This window comes from Misgurnus anguillicaudatus, chromosome 5 (genome assembly GCF_027580225.2).
Source record: "Misgurnus anguillicaudatus chromosome 5, ASM2758022v2, whole genome shotgun sequence".
NCBI lineage: Eukaryota > Metazoa > Chordata > Actinopteri > Cypriniformes > Cobitidae > Misgurnus > Misgurnus anguillicaudatus.
In genome coordinates, this window is record NC_073341.2 from 33680385 (window position 1) to 33696537 (window position 16153).

Consider the following 16153-nt stretch of genomic DNA (forward strand, 5'->3'; position numbering starts at 1 on the left):
GATTTTATATAGAAAACCATAAATGACAAAAAATGACTAGGTTGAATATTACATGAAATATAGGCTGTTTCTCAATATGCGTTCTTCAGCGATCTTGCGTCCTCATGTCCTGGCTCTACGTCATCATTAACGGTCGAAGTTCATTCCAATTCTCAAGAACGCAAGGACAGAGGACGCATGAAAATACCTGGATGTGTTCTTGATATCGAGGATGCATCGAGTGCAGACTTGCTGAAATCGCTTCACGCCCCAGAAGTCATTGCGGCAAAACTTCCGAGTTCGTTCTTCCAAGGTCGCCTGGCAAGACTGATCTCCACGAGGACGCAAGTCCGTTCTTTGCGTTCTTGGAATTGAGAAACAGCCATAGTCTGATTTGGTTTCTGTGCATCAAGCAGCATTTTCACTGCCAAGCTCTATTCGCACAGACAGCGTTTTCCTCAGCGCCTGTTGCTAGTAAACGTTTTAACTGTAAATCAAATGTCATCATGCTATAAAACATGTTTATCTTTTTAAAAGTTTTAATTTAAGCATTCTCTTTAGATTAGTAATGTCTCTTTTAAATTTGTTTACAGGGGGCCGGCTGTACGGCACTAGTGGTAGCTGTCGTAGCCAGAAAGCTAGAGCTCACCAAGGCTGAAAAGCATGTCCACAACTTTATGATGGATACTCAACTCTGCAAAAGAGTAAGTATGTTTTAATGTACAGAGTCAATTAACGTTGTTGACATCATGATGCATGTAGTTCTTTAAGCAATTAGGCAGTGTAAGTTTAAATGATAAAATCTATGTAAAACACAGCCAATTGACCGCTTCAGGCACTTAAAGCCAAATGTTGATGCTGCATTAGCAATGGAAACTGGCAAACATTATTTTTTGATGACAAAACCTGGCAAGCTTATCTTAACCATACAGTATCTCTAGTTCACTAAACCGCAGGGTCTACAACTATTATCACTTTTCTAAATGTATGCTGTATTTTTAAGTTTCTTACGCTGCAAAGATGGATTTTTTTAGTGTTTTTGTCTTGTTTTACATTACAAATATCTAAAAATGTATTTGGACCACAAAATCAGTCATAAGTAGCACGGGATTATTTAAAGAGTTTGGTTCCAAAACGCAATAAATCCATTTTGAATAATTTTGGTAAAAATGTGTTTTCTATACCAGTGGTTCTCAAACTGGGGGCCGCGAGATGGTGCCAGGGGGGCCCCAGTTTTATGACATTATAAAATACATTAATTTATCATGAATTCTGTGTAATTAAACCTAAAAAGAAATAAGGCTACTAACCAACAGCACTATTTTGTATACTTTAATATGTTTTATCTAATTAAAATGTTACGTTTTAGAACAAATTTGTCATAAATTTTCTTTGGGGGGTTGCGAAGGAATGCACCGTATACAAGGGGGGCCGCATGCTGAAAAAGTTTGAGAACCACTGTTCTATACCAAGAAAGTTTCTGTTACAAACTTTCACATATCATCTTTAGGTTATAATGACATTAAAAAATCTAATCTTTTTTAAAGATTTATTATAAAAACTGATATTTTTTCCCGCAAAATGCACTAAATCCATGACATGTTTTTTTTTTCAAAATGCTATAAATCTAATGAATCAATATATAAATGTGCATTCATCTTTGCCATGTTATATTCATTTAGTTGACTAGTGGTATACACGGATTAAAAAAATAAACATTAATGCCATTAATGAAAACACTGACTTTGTCATTATTAAGAACACTGTCATAGCTGCTGTCACTCTTGAGACATCATCGCTGAACTTTTTTGACAACGATCAGTTGTAAAATGTTTTGGTCCTGCTTGATTTTCATTGGCTTCCCGTGAAATAATGTAAAGTTTTTCATAAGATCCCCTGGGGTCAATGCATTAGCATGACAGAAGCTCGTGTGAAAACAAACAATAGCCAGCATTTTTCCTTTGCCCGAGTGCCTCTCACATAAATTATTAGATTTTGATGGCTTACGTTTCTTATGCCACAGAAAACCACCACAAGTTTATCAATGTCATCAAAATTACTGACAGGATTCTGTATGAATTACAAGCTCCTCCATTAATGTTTACAAAGCGTGGAATGGTGCGCTGTGATTGGTTAAGCGGATTTATTGCATTCTGCAGTGAAGGAGGAGTGGCATTTGTAGTGGTTTGAAAAAAGGGAGAAAAGATGACAGAATAGCATGGCGGATATCAAATTTTGTGTAAAATGAAGAATTTACTTTTTAATACTGACCTGATATAACACTGATTTTGGTGATAACTAATTTCTTTTTAAATGGTGTTCATTGCGTTTTGGAACCAAACTCTTCATTTACTTTTTTCTTGTCAACAATACATTGTATGGGTCAAAATGTTTCTTTTATGCCAAAAATCATTTGGATATTAACTAAAGATCATGCTCCATGAAGACATTTTGTAAATTTCCTACCGTAAATATATATAAAAAATAGTATTTATCATTAGTAATATGTGTTGCGAGGACTTATATGTATTTACACTGTACTTAAAAAGCATACTGAACTAAGATATTATTGTGTTCTGAATAAATAATATCAAAATTTAAGTGAGTTTACACATAAAACGCGCTAATTTTAATCATTTTGATTAGGAAAACAAGTCTTAATATCTTATTGTAGGTTATTTTGCTTCTTGTATAAATGTATCTGTATTTAAGTGTTTTTAGATATTTGGAAAATAAAAACAAAAAACGTAGGTTACACTTTATTTTACGATTTCACTGTTACAGTGTAATGTTTAACAACATTTACCTGTACACTCTCAGAAAAAAAAGGTAGGCTATAAAAGTTGTCACTGGGACAGTACCTTTAAAAAGGTTTTAGTATTATAATATGTACCATTTTGATACAGATATGTACCTTTGAGGTACCAATAACTTTTGTGCCTTGTACCTTTATTTCTGAGATTGTACTTTATTTTTAAGGTGAATTTATAGTAACTGCATACAACACGTGTAACAAAGACACCATAAAAAGAAGCGTTACCAAAAACGTATTAAATCCATTTTTGCAGTTTATAAGTTCTCTGTTTACTCGTAATGGCTCAAACCAAATTTTGATATTTTAAAAACAATATAAATCATATTTTATTTGTTAATGTAAAAGATCTGTTCTCTGGACTTGTTTGCTGGCAGGTTAAAAACACGGCTGCTAATGTACTCAGGGAAACATGGCTTATCTACAAACATACTAAACTCGTGAAGAAGATTGACCATGCCAAGGTCCGAAAACATCAGCGCAAGTTTCTTCAGGCCATCCATCAGTATGTACAGCTACTGTACATTTCTTTCTTATACTGTATAATTATTCTGCTACTTGTACTAGATTTTTATAAGAAATATAAAACTTTTATTAACAGTGATTCAGACTTTTAGGGTCATTTGTTGTTTATTATGGGTATGTACTTGCATAATCATAATCAATATAACATTACATGACTTTGCACAAGAGTTCAGTTGTATCGAGTATTGACACGGCTGTGAACAGGTTTATAATCAGGGGTTCATATTGATCATTAATCTGGGCTGTATTTCTGTCAAATCATAGCCTGAAATGATCTTGAAAAATGTAATCTAAAGTACAGATAAAATCCATGCGACTTTATCTCAGCTACTGACTGCCGACAAAGAAGGCTGGGAAAACATTTATAAAAAATAAAGTGACAAACAAAAATTATTGCAAATAAAATTCTGGATTTTAGGGTCAGTCCAATTCGATTTTACAGAAATTTGTACATATTTTACGAGGTGGCCAGTTTGTACTATGTGTATCGTACAAAACATACGATTACTAGTAAAAGCAATGTTAAAGCCCCACCCCTAACCCCAACGTCACGGGGCGAATACTAAAACGTAAGAATTAGATCGTACAGATTTATACGAATTAGCCACCTTGTAAAATACATACGAATTTCAGTAAGATCGGGTTGGTCCGTTATAATAGTTTAAAAAGTCTTTTGGTGTGGTGTGCAACTTGAGGTTTTTAAAAAATGTATTTTGTGTTCCATTTGTTTTGCCCTAAATCACTGCAGAGCTCAGAAGTAAGTCTTATCTTCTATCTATCTCCTTACCATTGGAACCCTTTCTTCATTTTTATGAGTCTCAAACAAACATAAATCATTTGAAGCTGGGTGCCATCTTAATTTAGCAGTAATATCGATTAAGATCTTGCTCACACAGTATTAGATCCACATGCTTTACAAACTTCTGCAGGGAAGAAAGAGTCTTCTCAGCTTCAAATTTTATCCGATTTCACAACGTCCGAAAGTCATTCATCTAGCCTGTACCAGATTTCCATAGAAACCCACACTGTCGGGTCAAAAGCAAGAAACATTAAAGCACTGACATGGGTAGGTTAACACAAGCTTTTATTTTCCGGACTTGATTGGTTGGTTTTTGTTGCAGAAATGTCAGAAACCTTTTTTTGATGCATAATCGGTTCAGGATGTGACCCGCTATTCGGCGGCCAAGAGTAAATTTTTAGTGCTGAACACAACAATTATTTATAATGTATTTGGGCTTCCCTTTTATGATACCACATAAACAAATCCTTGCTAAATGCATATAGTCATAAAAATCTAAAAATACCTGCACCTAAAATGCTCCATAAACTCAAATCGGTCCATGTTGCTTATACTGCAAAGTGCATCTGGAGTGCAGGGGAGCTATGGAGGTCTGGGTACAGAAACAAACAGACCAATTTTGGCCCCTACCAAAATTGAGATTTCATCTTTAAAATTGTATAAGTACCTGTGACAAAGTAGAAAGTGCTCACCTTTTATTTTACCATAAAGCTTGCACACTTGAGTTGAGTTTTTTTTTTTTTTTTGGGGGGGGGGGGGGGGCATTGCAGGTAGAGATTGAAGGGATTTGTTTGGGAAATAGTTTGGTTGTCCCTTCAGGTAACATTTACAATATTGTCAAGTTATGTTCTTACATTTTACATGTGATTATTGGTGACAAGCTGTAGTTTACCTAAAGACATTTTCTAATCTTTGACAAAACACTAACATGTTTTTTTTTACCATCTCCTCTATCAATGCCTTCCGGGTTTTGTTAATGCTTTCCTAGAGGAAAGTCCAACCTTGTGTATCTAGAAGGTTCCTTGTGTTGACTTTCTGAATTCAATAGGCATTGAAATTAGGTTAATGCTAATGCTTGCACATCTGTCATTACCATGGAGCACATAATTCATGTCCAGCTCATTTTGTATCAGGGGGCTGTTTGCACATGTTACACTGGCTCCGGTCTGACAGGATATAATAAATGTTTTCAAATGAAATCTACAAAGATCTGAAATAAGGTCTCTGGTAATTAAGCATTTAAGTATGTTTACTTTGCACTGTTCTGGTTAATGTATTCTAAAGAACAAACAACACTGGGAGATTGATTTGATCAGCTAACTGAATTTTGACATTTTTCCATGTTGTCTGGGTAAATCTGCCAAGCATTATATATATGTCAGCACTGCACTGTCAGAAATAAAAATAGTACACCTTTGTACACACACAGCAAAATCCCAAGCGTTAAATGAACACTGCTGGGTGCATATATTGTCCCAAACTTACAAAGTGCAATCTGTAACTTTATCATTTCTGTCACCATGTCTGAAGCCTAGGGCTGCATTTTACATCTTACTTGTAGAGATTTTCTTAGCTTATGGTGCGTTTATACCAACCGCGTTTCAGGCGTCAAAATCGAGTCTACCGCGCCTAGTTTGCCACTTGAACAGTTTGAATGCATTCGCGCATGTAGAGCGAAGTAGACCCGCGGAAAAAGCAAGCATTTGATGCTGGTCAGAAGCTAAATCCGCTTCTTGTGAGAGGGGCATGTGCTATGCGGTTGTCTGTTTGCAAGATGACTGATGTTGATTGTGCATTTATCGACAGTTACCGGTTTGTGTTTGGTAGCCTTACTATAGGGTTAAAATAAACGGCGCGGGTCAATAAACGTCACGTGACTCAAAAGTGAAATTTGTATTACAACTTACCAGGTTGCCCAATGTCCTCACTGACACTCTTCCAAGCGAGGTCCCTTTTATTCCTGTCTCTATAGAAATAAGAACTTGTGTCGTATAGCTCCGGGTGACTGCTCAAGACAATATCAAGCGTTCCTTCAGGTTGAATGAGTGACTCCAGACGGAGCTGCCTCCACAGCAGCAAGCAGGCTCCTGATTGGTTAACGCAGCGAAAAATTCTGCCAAAGTTCAAATTTCTCAACGCGGGCGTCAGCTGGCAATTCGCGTCAAACACAAGATGCACAAAAAGCACCATTCACGCGTACCGCACACAACGCTCAATTCGCGTCTTTCACGCGAGCTAAACGCGTCTTCCCGCCTCGCCAAACGCCTCATCTGCGCCGCGGGACCTCCAGACGCGCGTCAACGCGTCTTCACATTGACTTAACATTGAAATCACTCGCTCTTAATGCCTCTACCTTGGTTGGTGTAAACGCAGCATTAGGTTTAGATGTTGCCTTTTTATTATGGTGATCAGTGTTTGTTTTATTTGAGTTGGACTTGACTCTTAGCTTGTCAGTTTTTTTTTAAATGCTGTAACTTTGTGTATTTAAAACATGTTTGTTATGGCAGAGAAAGGACAATAGTCTAACTTTTTAGTGGTGGTCAATACATAATGTCAAACATCATCATCATCTAGAAAACTGATTTATAAATTTAGTGTTTGCTGATCATTCATCAGAAATATCCTTTTCTGTTAATAATGTGATACTACAGTGCAAGGTCCAGAACTCGAGCAGCAGTTTGTCATTCTGAAGGATTTTGAAAGCCTGTGCATATTAAAAAATACCCACTGTTTAAATTAGTCACACAAACATTTAAGAATCATAACATGAATCTCAACAATGATGACAAAGAAAATTGCAAAACATTTTATTCATTCATGCTGCAGTGGATTATGGGAACCTTGGGTGAGATTTGTAATTTGTTGATACCCAACATGCATTGCAGCATGAAGCTTTTCATTTTATTGTCACCATCATTGGGATTCATACTCTGATTCGTGATGTTTGTGTGTCTACGTTATACATTATCTATTTTTAAGTGTCACTGTTTCAAAATTTTGCAGAATGACAAATTGCTATGTGAGTGCTGGATCTCATATTGTAGTACCACATTATTAACAGAAAGAGATACTTCTCACAAATGTGCAATTACTAAATAATGCAACAATAATGTAGATGATGATGTTTAGACTTTATCCACCATCATAGAAGTGCACTATTGTCTTTTCTATGCCATAACAAACATGTATTAAACACACAAAGTTATAGCAGTTAGAAAAAAAACTAACAAGCTAAAAGTAATGTCAGACCAAAACAAACACTGATCGCCATAATGGTGACTTTAAATGACACAGCCAACATCTTAACCTAAGTAAGATGTAAATGCCATTTTAGGTTTCAAATAGAGATGGTGACAGAGAGGATAAAGTTATGATTGCTTTTAACTCTGCTTCAGTGTTACTTTTTAACACTTTGTAAAATTATGACAATATATACACCCAGCAGCAGTTATCATTTAAGTCTAGAGATTTTGCTGTGCACTAAAGAGTTCATATTAGCACTTCAAAGGTACATATTGGTCCCAAATGTATACATATTTGTACTTAAATGGTACATATTAGGACATTTGTAAAGCATACTGCCCCAAGACAGCTAGGGACCATTTACGACTATTTTTTCTGACATACGCTGCAAAAAGTCAAAGTTAGATTAACTTTAAAAAATTAAGTTGATAAAGCTTTCACCTTAAAGCAATACTCCAGCCAAATATCAAAATTACCCCTTGATTTACTCAACCTGAAGTCCAAAATGGTGTGGTTAGCTAGTTATTATGGTTATTAAAGTTTAAAATATGGATATTTTTAATTGCATTGATTACCTGCAAAAGACCTTTATTAACCCATTGGAGCCGTGTGGATTACCTCTGTGAAGGATGAATGCACTATTCTGAGGTTGTTCCCTAATCCCTGTTTTCTCCCATTATAAAGCTTGGAAAAGCAAGGACATTTACTAAAATAACTCCAAATGTGCTGAAAGATAATGGACATATGAAGATCGGTAAATCACATATAATTGTATTTGGCTGCAGTATCACTTTAAACTTTCAAAGTGTGAAAATTTAAGTTGTTAAAACTTAATTTTTAAGTGTTATCAATTGATATAATTTTTTAAGTAGACCCAACGTTTACTTTTTAAAGAATAAAATCAACAAAAATTAAAACGAAAGTGTGTGATTTCAGCTTTGCTAGCATAGTATTTTAGGAAATGTAAAACGTTTCTTGTCACCATTTTTAGAGTAACTTTAATACTTCAGAACTTTCTAAGTGCATCCGGCAATCATCTTTTTTTTTTTTGATCGCATCAGATCACCATAAAGAAAGTTCTGTTTCTTGACTTTGAGGTGGTATTACCAAATCCATCCATGTATTTATTTATTCAGAAAAAAATAATTGTTTTTTCAATCACTGTTATACTTCCATGTTGCTGGCTGAATAAATTTGCATGTCTGACTGGATTAAACAGGAATGTGAATGTTTGCATGTTGGCACACCATTTAGTGGGAGACATTCATAATATGTCACTTTTGACCTTCCAAATTTCTGTCTAATGATAAAACTCTGTTTCTTCCTCTCTTTCTTGCTTATTCCTCTTTTCATGAACTTCATCCTAATTTCTGCTACCTTTCATAAACTCCCACATTTCTTTTTAATTCTTCCATCTCCTGCCCTTCATTCTCTTTATACTCTTGCACTTCCTTCTTCACTACTCTTTCTTTAAATATATCTGTCGTCTTTCCTTCTGCCCCATCCGTTTCTCTTCGGCTGTCCACCTGCACCTTTTCGTTCTAGACTGCGAAGTGTAAAGATGGAACAGAGAAAACTGAATGACCAAGCGAACACCCTGGTCGATCTTGCGAAGGTACGTAAATCTTTTTTTCTTTTTTTGTACCGTAAGCTTCTGTGAATTTTCTGATGTTGGTTGTTGTTTTGTATACCATTAAATGGTATGTGCTTTAGAGGTGTTTGTATTTTAGTGTGATTAAACGTTAGACATCACTGTGACTAATTTCATAATATATTACAAAGCTGTTACTTTTTAGTAAAAAGTCACTAAAGTCGTCTGAAAAGTTGGCAACACTAGCTGCGTATCCATTACCCTTGAAATTCTGCAAATTAAAATGGCTAATTAAAAATCCCCTATGGAAACACAGCAACTCAGCATATACTCCCACAAATAGCAAAAAAGTTTTTATGCTCGTGTGAGGTGGCAGGCAATTTGAAAAAGGAATATATTGCAAAACTGCAATGCAAACAGTTTTTTTTATTTTTGCATAATTACATGATCATTCTTTAAATATTGCCTGATATGTTTTGGCTGGACAAGCACATGGCATCAAAATACTCTTCTGTATGGTTTCGAGTCGCTCTCGCTGTATTTTTATGTCATCTACATGTTGGTCTGCGCGGTACCACATGAAGTTGAATAAAACCCGTCTCCATGGTTTTTGGAATGACTTTCACGAGAAAACATTTTAGTTGCATGACATCGGTTAATGAAAATGCCGTCATTTCACAATAGTTTTTTGTTAACATTTAGAAAATAGAGCTAAAGTTTTGCACAAATCTAAAATGGAACGCACCCCCAACTACTATGAAAGGTAGTGACACCTGAAGGATTTGCATGCGCAGGATAAGATTTGTGAAAGTGTGTGTGACGTTGCAGGCGTAAAATAAATTTGCATGGGCAAAAACCTTTTGTAAAGGTGTAAATGAAGTTGCAAGTGTAAGAAAACAAGTTTGCAACATTGTACTGTTTGTAATGCAAGTATGCACTGTATTCATCTGACCTCAGTTTTTACACTTTTGGCACCATTTTCACTGATATACTGCCAAAAGCATTGCAGGTCTGCAAACAGTGGCGTGCAATCAAAAACTCAGTTTATGAATGGCAAATAAACCAGTTTTAAATGTGTACATGACTTGTTGCGTACGGAGGGAAAAACAATTTCCTGAAATAACCCGACATCTACAGATCTTTCTGCGCTTACAGTTTTGTCACGATTCTCTCACTCTTTTGAGTTTGCAAGCGTGGGTGGGAAGGCACAGCTATAAAATGAGGCTCCTGATGACTCATTGTTTTCTCTATTCTGATTGGTTCGATAACGCCAGTAGTTGTCTCAGTATCGTCCACGAGTTTGCAGGAATTCTACTATAATGCACACAGACAAATGTAGATAATACATATGTAGCATTATACATATTTCTCCCGAAGAGTTTTTCAACCCCTTGACCATAGCCTACCTGTAGGCTTGCTTACTAAGAGACTGCTCATAATAGTTATTAAATACCTTTTTTTTGTTTTTAACTTGATTTACACCTTTACCAAACACGTACACTCTTACAAATGTTGTGCTTCACATGCAAATCTTTCAGGTGTCATTTTACCTTCATGTCTACTGTCTCAGATACTCTCATTACTTCAGCAAGTAAACCCCACCCACTAATTAACATATTATTTAAATACAGGTTGACTCCAAAAACAAAAACTGTTTAATAGAAACATAATTTCTAGGGCTGTCAAAAGATAAATAGCGATTAATCACATACAAAATAAAAGTTTGTTTTTGCATAATATATGTGTGTGTACTGTGTGTATATATTATGTAAATACATTAATTTAGGATTTGTTTCAGTAGTAACAACATAAACAAGCGGCTGTCGCGGTCCGCACGTAACTTCCGGTAAACTCCGCTAATAATAAATAACCATAAAGTACTTTAAACGTAGTTTATTTATATAACAAGCAAAAAAACTACACAAAGATTACATAGGAAACCAAAACATTTGTTATTTTCGACGAGGCATTTGTTCAAGACATCAGTTTAGCAACTAGTCAGACCATTAAAAATACGAAACCGGAAGTAAAGTTCGGATCCAGACGTGTATCACGTGTGTCCAATGAAACCGTCTATACATGTACATGTAAATGTTTCTTAAATACAAGCATTAATGTGTGTGTATTTATATATATATATATATATATATAATAATTACATCCAGTGCACACACATAATTTATGCAAAAAACTTTTATTTTGTAAGCGATTAATCGCAATTAATCTTTTGACAGCCCTAATAATTTTACATAAAATGTAAACTAAATTGACATTTTAGTTTGAATTGTCATTACTATTTTGTGAGCATTAATACAAAGTGTTTAGCAGATACTATTAAGAAATTATTTTTTTTTATTTTATCATGCAATAGACTTTTTAAAGAATTGTATGCTACATTGTTGTTGAATACTTTGTCACTTCGTTGCACGTTTAATTCTTTTTTTTTTAAAGGATGTGAGTTTGCATATTTAAAGTCGGCATTAAACAAAACTAGCAATTGTCTTATTTTCCCCACCGTGACGTATCTAAATGAAACAACTTCTGAAAAAAGGTAGGGCGGGACTTAATTTTGTGCATCAAGAACTGATTGGATCATTGAAAGTGGGTCATGTTGCCATAGACATGGAACGACTGGAACGTAATCCATATTGGGTCTCCTCATTTTACACTAGCACCGGATTTAACGAACTGCGAGCAACTATGCCCATATTTTGTGCAGCTTATGGTTGCAATAAACGGCGCAGTATTAAAGGTGCAGTGTGTAAATTTTAGCGGCATCTAGTGGTGAGGTTGCGAATTGCAACCAAGGGCTCAGTCCACTGCTCAGCCATCGCTTTTGGAACGCATAGAGAAGCTAATCCGGTAAAAATTCGGGGAGTTATGATTATTGTAGTTGGGGATAGACCTTTCTTAACAGAAATAAATGCGGGGGCACATTGGGGACCCATCCAAGATGGCGGCCGCGCTGATACGTCACCTCCAATAGGCAGCGTCAGTCTATGAGGCGTCTACGTATATAATATCTATGCATGTTGATATACTTGATTTTTTTCTCCTAGGCACCACCCTAGCACTATTCCTCATGACCAGAAGTAAAGAGATATTGTTTTGAAGAGTGGATGAAAAAAGTATTTTTAATTAAAGATTATGAGGGCACATGATTTTTTTAAAAATAATGAAGCTCACAGATGTCATTTTTAAAAAATACTACAATATTCCTTAAAAAATAAAGTTTTAATTTTTATTGTGACTAAGTACATTTTTAGTGTCCCAAATTTAGTAAATCTTAGGCTATAAAGTGGATAAATTTGTGTCTTATGTAATACGTGTCATATTGAAGTGGAATTGGTTATTAATCCGTTTGTTAACCGTGTTAGTAAATGAGTGCCCATATCCCATCTCTATTTCAGACGCAAAATGTGATGTACGACCTGGTATCAGAGCTGCAGGAGCGCAGCGAGGAGCTCGAAAAACGTATTGGTCACCTCGAAACAAAACTGGACTCCATAAACAGCAGCCTGCAGGCTCTGCCCGGCCTGCTCTCACAAGCCATACAGCAGCAACAGCACCACCTGCTGGACGGGCTGACTCACCGCGGATTCACATTAATACGACCTTCCTCGCAGGCCTCCGAGCGCTCCTGGGCATCGTCGGTACACAGACGGAGATCACCCTCTACCGCACCACACACATCGTCTGACAGCGGCTAGCACGCTCGCGCACACTCGAAAACCATACTCTAAAACCTACACACACTCCTCCACACCTCTGTCATCGACTAACACCGCTAAATATACTTTTAGTACTAAAACGTTAACACGAATGACAACGCCAACACACTGAATTAACACATCATGGTAGAGATATGGTTTATGTTTAGCCATTGTATGGCTGTCTAATGTTAGCTTTTTTGTAAAGCCCTTGTATAGTAATGGACTGGATTCAGACTGCAGAGGGTGGAATGGATTTATATAAAGATTTAGTACATTAAATGGAAGTAAACCAATGACAAAAGGATTGAGAAGGAAGAAGAGACTGTCACCGTAAAGATGTCTTGTCTGTGGTAGTGCTTGCAGGCTCGGTTGGGAATAGCATACTAGCATACTACTGTTGCTGCAGTATATACATGTCCAAGTAGTTGAAATTTCTATATGCATGGTATACCCGGATGACTTATTAGGCCAAAATGTGCACCATAAAATACTTTATCTCACAATGCAATGCTCTTTACATTTTGCCAATTTCTTAGGCCTACCAGGCATACACAAATTTGGATTTAAAATGCAAAGTTTAGTTTTTCAAGTCTATAATAGATGCCACTCACTGAATTAAACATGCAAAATGACAAGCTCAAGCATAAATAGCATAGTATGCATCATGGTATATAGTTTTAAAATATAGTAGGCAGCATACAGGCTATACTGCACAGTATTCAGAAAGTAGTAAACTAGTATTCAATTCCGGACATACTAGAATTGTAAAATTAAAAGTGCTAAATGAGGGCCTTTGGAAGTTCAGTGGGTGCATGGTAAAAATCAAAAGTTTAAGAATTGAAAGGTCATTGATCATAGATATTCAATTATAACCAAAAAATTAGGCACATATGTTACATTAAATATTTTTTATTATATTATATTACACTCAAAAAATCCTGGGTTATTTTCAACCTAGCATTGGTTTAAAATGGGATGAACACAACCTGTTGGATTGTAATCTAACCTATGCAGGGTTGTTTTAAATATAAGCATTTTTGGGGTTAATTTTACCTAATGGCTGGGTTTGTCCCTTTTTAACCCAAAACTGGGTGCAAGGTCATTGATCGTTACTAGATATTTAATTATAACCAAAAAAATTAGTCATATGTTATATTAAATATTTTTTATTATATTATATTACATTTAAAAAATCCTGGGTTATTTTCAACCTAGCACTGGTTTAAAATGGGATGAACACAACCTGTTGGATTGTAATCTAACCTATGCTGGGTTGTTATAACCCATTCTTGGGTCAAATATAAGCATTTTTGTGTTAATTTAATGGCTGGGTTTGTCCCTTTTTAACCCAAAACTGGGTGCATGTTAAAAAGTTTAAGAATTGAAAGGTCATTAACATTACTAGATATTTAATTATAACCAAAAAATTAGGCACATATGTTATATTGAATATTTTTTATTACATTATATTAAACTCAAAAAATCCTGGGTTATTTTCAACATAGCACTGGTTTAACATGGGATGAACACAACCTGTTGGATTGTAATCTAACCTATGCTGGGTTGTTATAACCCATTCTTGGGTCAAATATGGCTGGGTTTGTCCCTTTTTAACCCAAAACTGGGTGCATGGTGAAAATCAAATGAAAGGTCACTGATCATTACTAGATATTCAATTATAACCAAAAAATTTGACACGTGTTATATTAAATATTTTTTATCATATTATATTATATTATATTATATTATAATATTATATTATATTATATTATATTATATTATATTATATTATATTATATTATATTATATTATATTATATTATATCATATTATATTATATTATATTACACTCAAAAAATCCTGGGTTATTTTCAACCTAGCATTGGTTTAAAATGGGATGAACACAACCTGTTGGATTGTAATCTAACCTATGCGGGGTTGTTTTAACCCATTCTTGGGTCAAACATAAGCATTTTTATTTAACCTAATGCCTGGGTTTGTCCATTTTAACCCAAAACTGACTTGAAAACAACCTAGCATTTTTTATATTATATTATATTATATTAAATTATATTATATTATCAACCCAGCATTGGGTCAAAAAATGTATACGTCCAGCAGCTGGGTTGAAATTAACCCAGAAAATGTTTATATTTGACCCAACAATGGGTTAAAACAAACCAGCATGGGTTAAATTACCAAGCGGCCTGGGCTGATCCCTTTTTGACCCAAAATAACCCAGCATTTTTAGAGTGCATGTTATATTATATTATATTTTGAATATACTATTTTAATTTCTGCAAAGCAAACACTTGGTGTTAGCAATATGGGTCAGACTGATGCCATAATTCACATGTGTGGTAAACATTTTCATGCTATTGTATTCAGACAGATTTACAGGAACCACATAGTATCAGGTCGAAGACCACAAAGCTTCCAAGGGTCCTTACAACTCTTTTAGTTCAGGCACTTTGCAAGACAGTCTGGGGATGTGCTGGGAAAGCAGTATACACAGAAATGCAAATGATGACGGAGCTAACCAATGGTTTTCTCTTAATTTTTCCTTTCTGTTCTCATTTTTTACTGAGATTCCTCTTTTTTATTTATCTAGATTTTTATAGCTTGTAGAGGATATACGGTAATGTTACTGCAGAGTGGCTGCATAGTTACAAAAATCAAAGCAAGATTAAGAATAACAAATCACCTGAACTAAATGTAGAAATTAAGAGATAAACCTCACATTTGGATGTCATTATCAGTCACATGAATTTACAGGTTTGTTTCCCAGTTCTGGGTTTAGACCGATAACTTCAAGATGTGATTGTGTTTACGGGTTTGGAAAACAGCAAACTGCCTTTACTGTGTGTCTTTGGCCTTGTTGACCAAGCTGTAGCAGATTTACATAATGCTGGCCTCCAATATACTGTAAGAAATAAATGAAAAAATTCAAGACTTCTGTACCTTTCATTTTTACCAATCTTACAATTTGCTGTATGTGAGATGTATAAATGATAAATGTATACATTTACAATACAAACCTCTATTTCAGGACAATTTCAAACCTACAGCGTAAGCTTTAAGCTTATTAATGATATATATGTAAAAAGTCCTTGTTGCACTTAAATTTGAAAAATTAAACAACTACTAAAGCAATAAGCCACAATGCATTTTATAACAGCTAAGGGACGTTAAAGGATTAGTCAATTTTCTTAAACAAAAAATTCAGATAATTTACTCACTACCATGTCATCCAAAATGTTGATGTCTTTCTTTGTTCAGTCGAGAAGAAATTATGTTTTTTGAGGAAAACACTGCAGGATTTTTCTCATTTTAATGGACTTTAATAGAGCCCAACATTTAATACTTAACTCAACACTTAACAGTTTTTTTCAACGGAGTTTCAAAGGACTATGAGCGATCCCAAATGAGGCATAAGGGTCTTATCTAGTGAAACGATTGTCATTTTTAACAAGAAAAATAAAAAATATGCAC

General features: G+C 35.1%; 1 protein-coding gene across 1 annotated transcript in view; it reads left to right on the plus strand.

Annotated features, from left to right (window-relative positions):
• Positions 1-15611, plus strand: part of kcnn1b (potassium intermediate/small conductance calcium-activated channel, subfamily N, member 1b) — a 49090-nt gene extending 33479 nt beyond the window's left edge. The window contains exons 6-10 of the mRNA XM_073868062.1: positions 573-683; positions 3169-3296; positions 8904-8973; positions 12360-13506; positions 13761-15611. Of these exons, the coding sequence (XP_073724163.1) occupies positions 573-683; positions 3169-3296; positions 8904-8973; positions 12360-12659 (609 nt within the window). The 3' untranslated portion in view covers positions 12660-13506; positions 13761-15611. The remainder of the gene's footprint in view (positions 1-572; positions 684-3168; positions 3297-8903; positions 8974-12359; positions 13507-13760) is intronic.
• Positions 15612-16153: the final 542 nt, after the last annotated feature.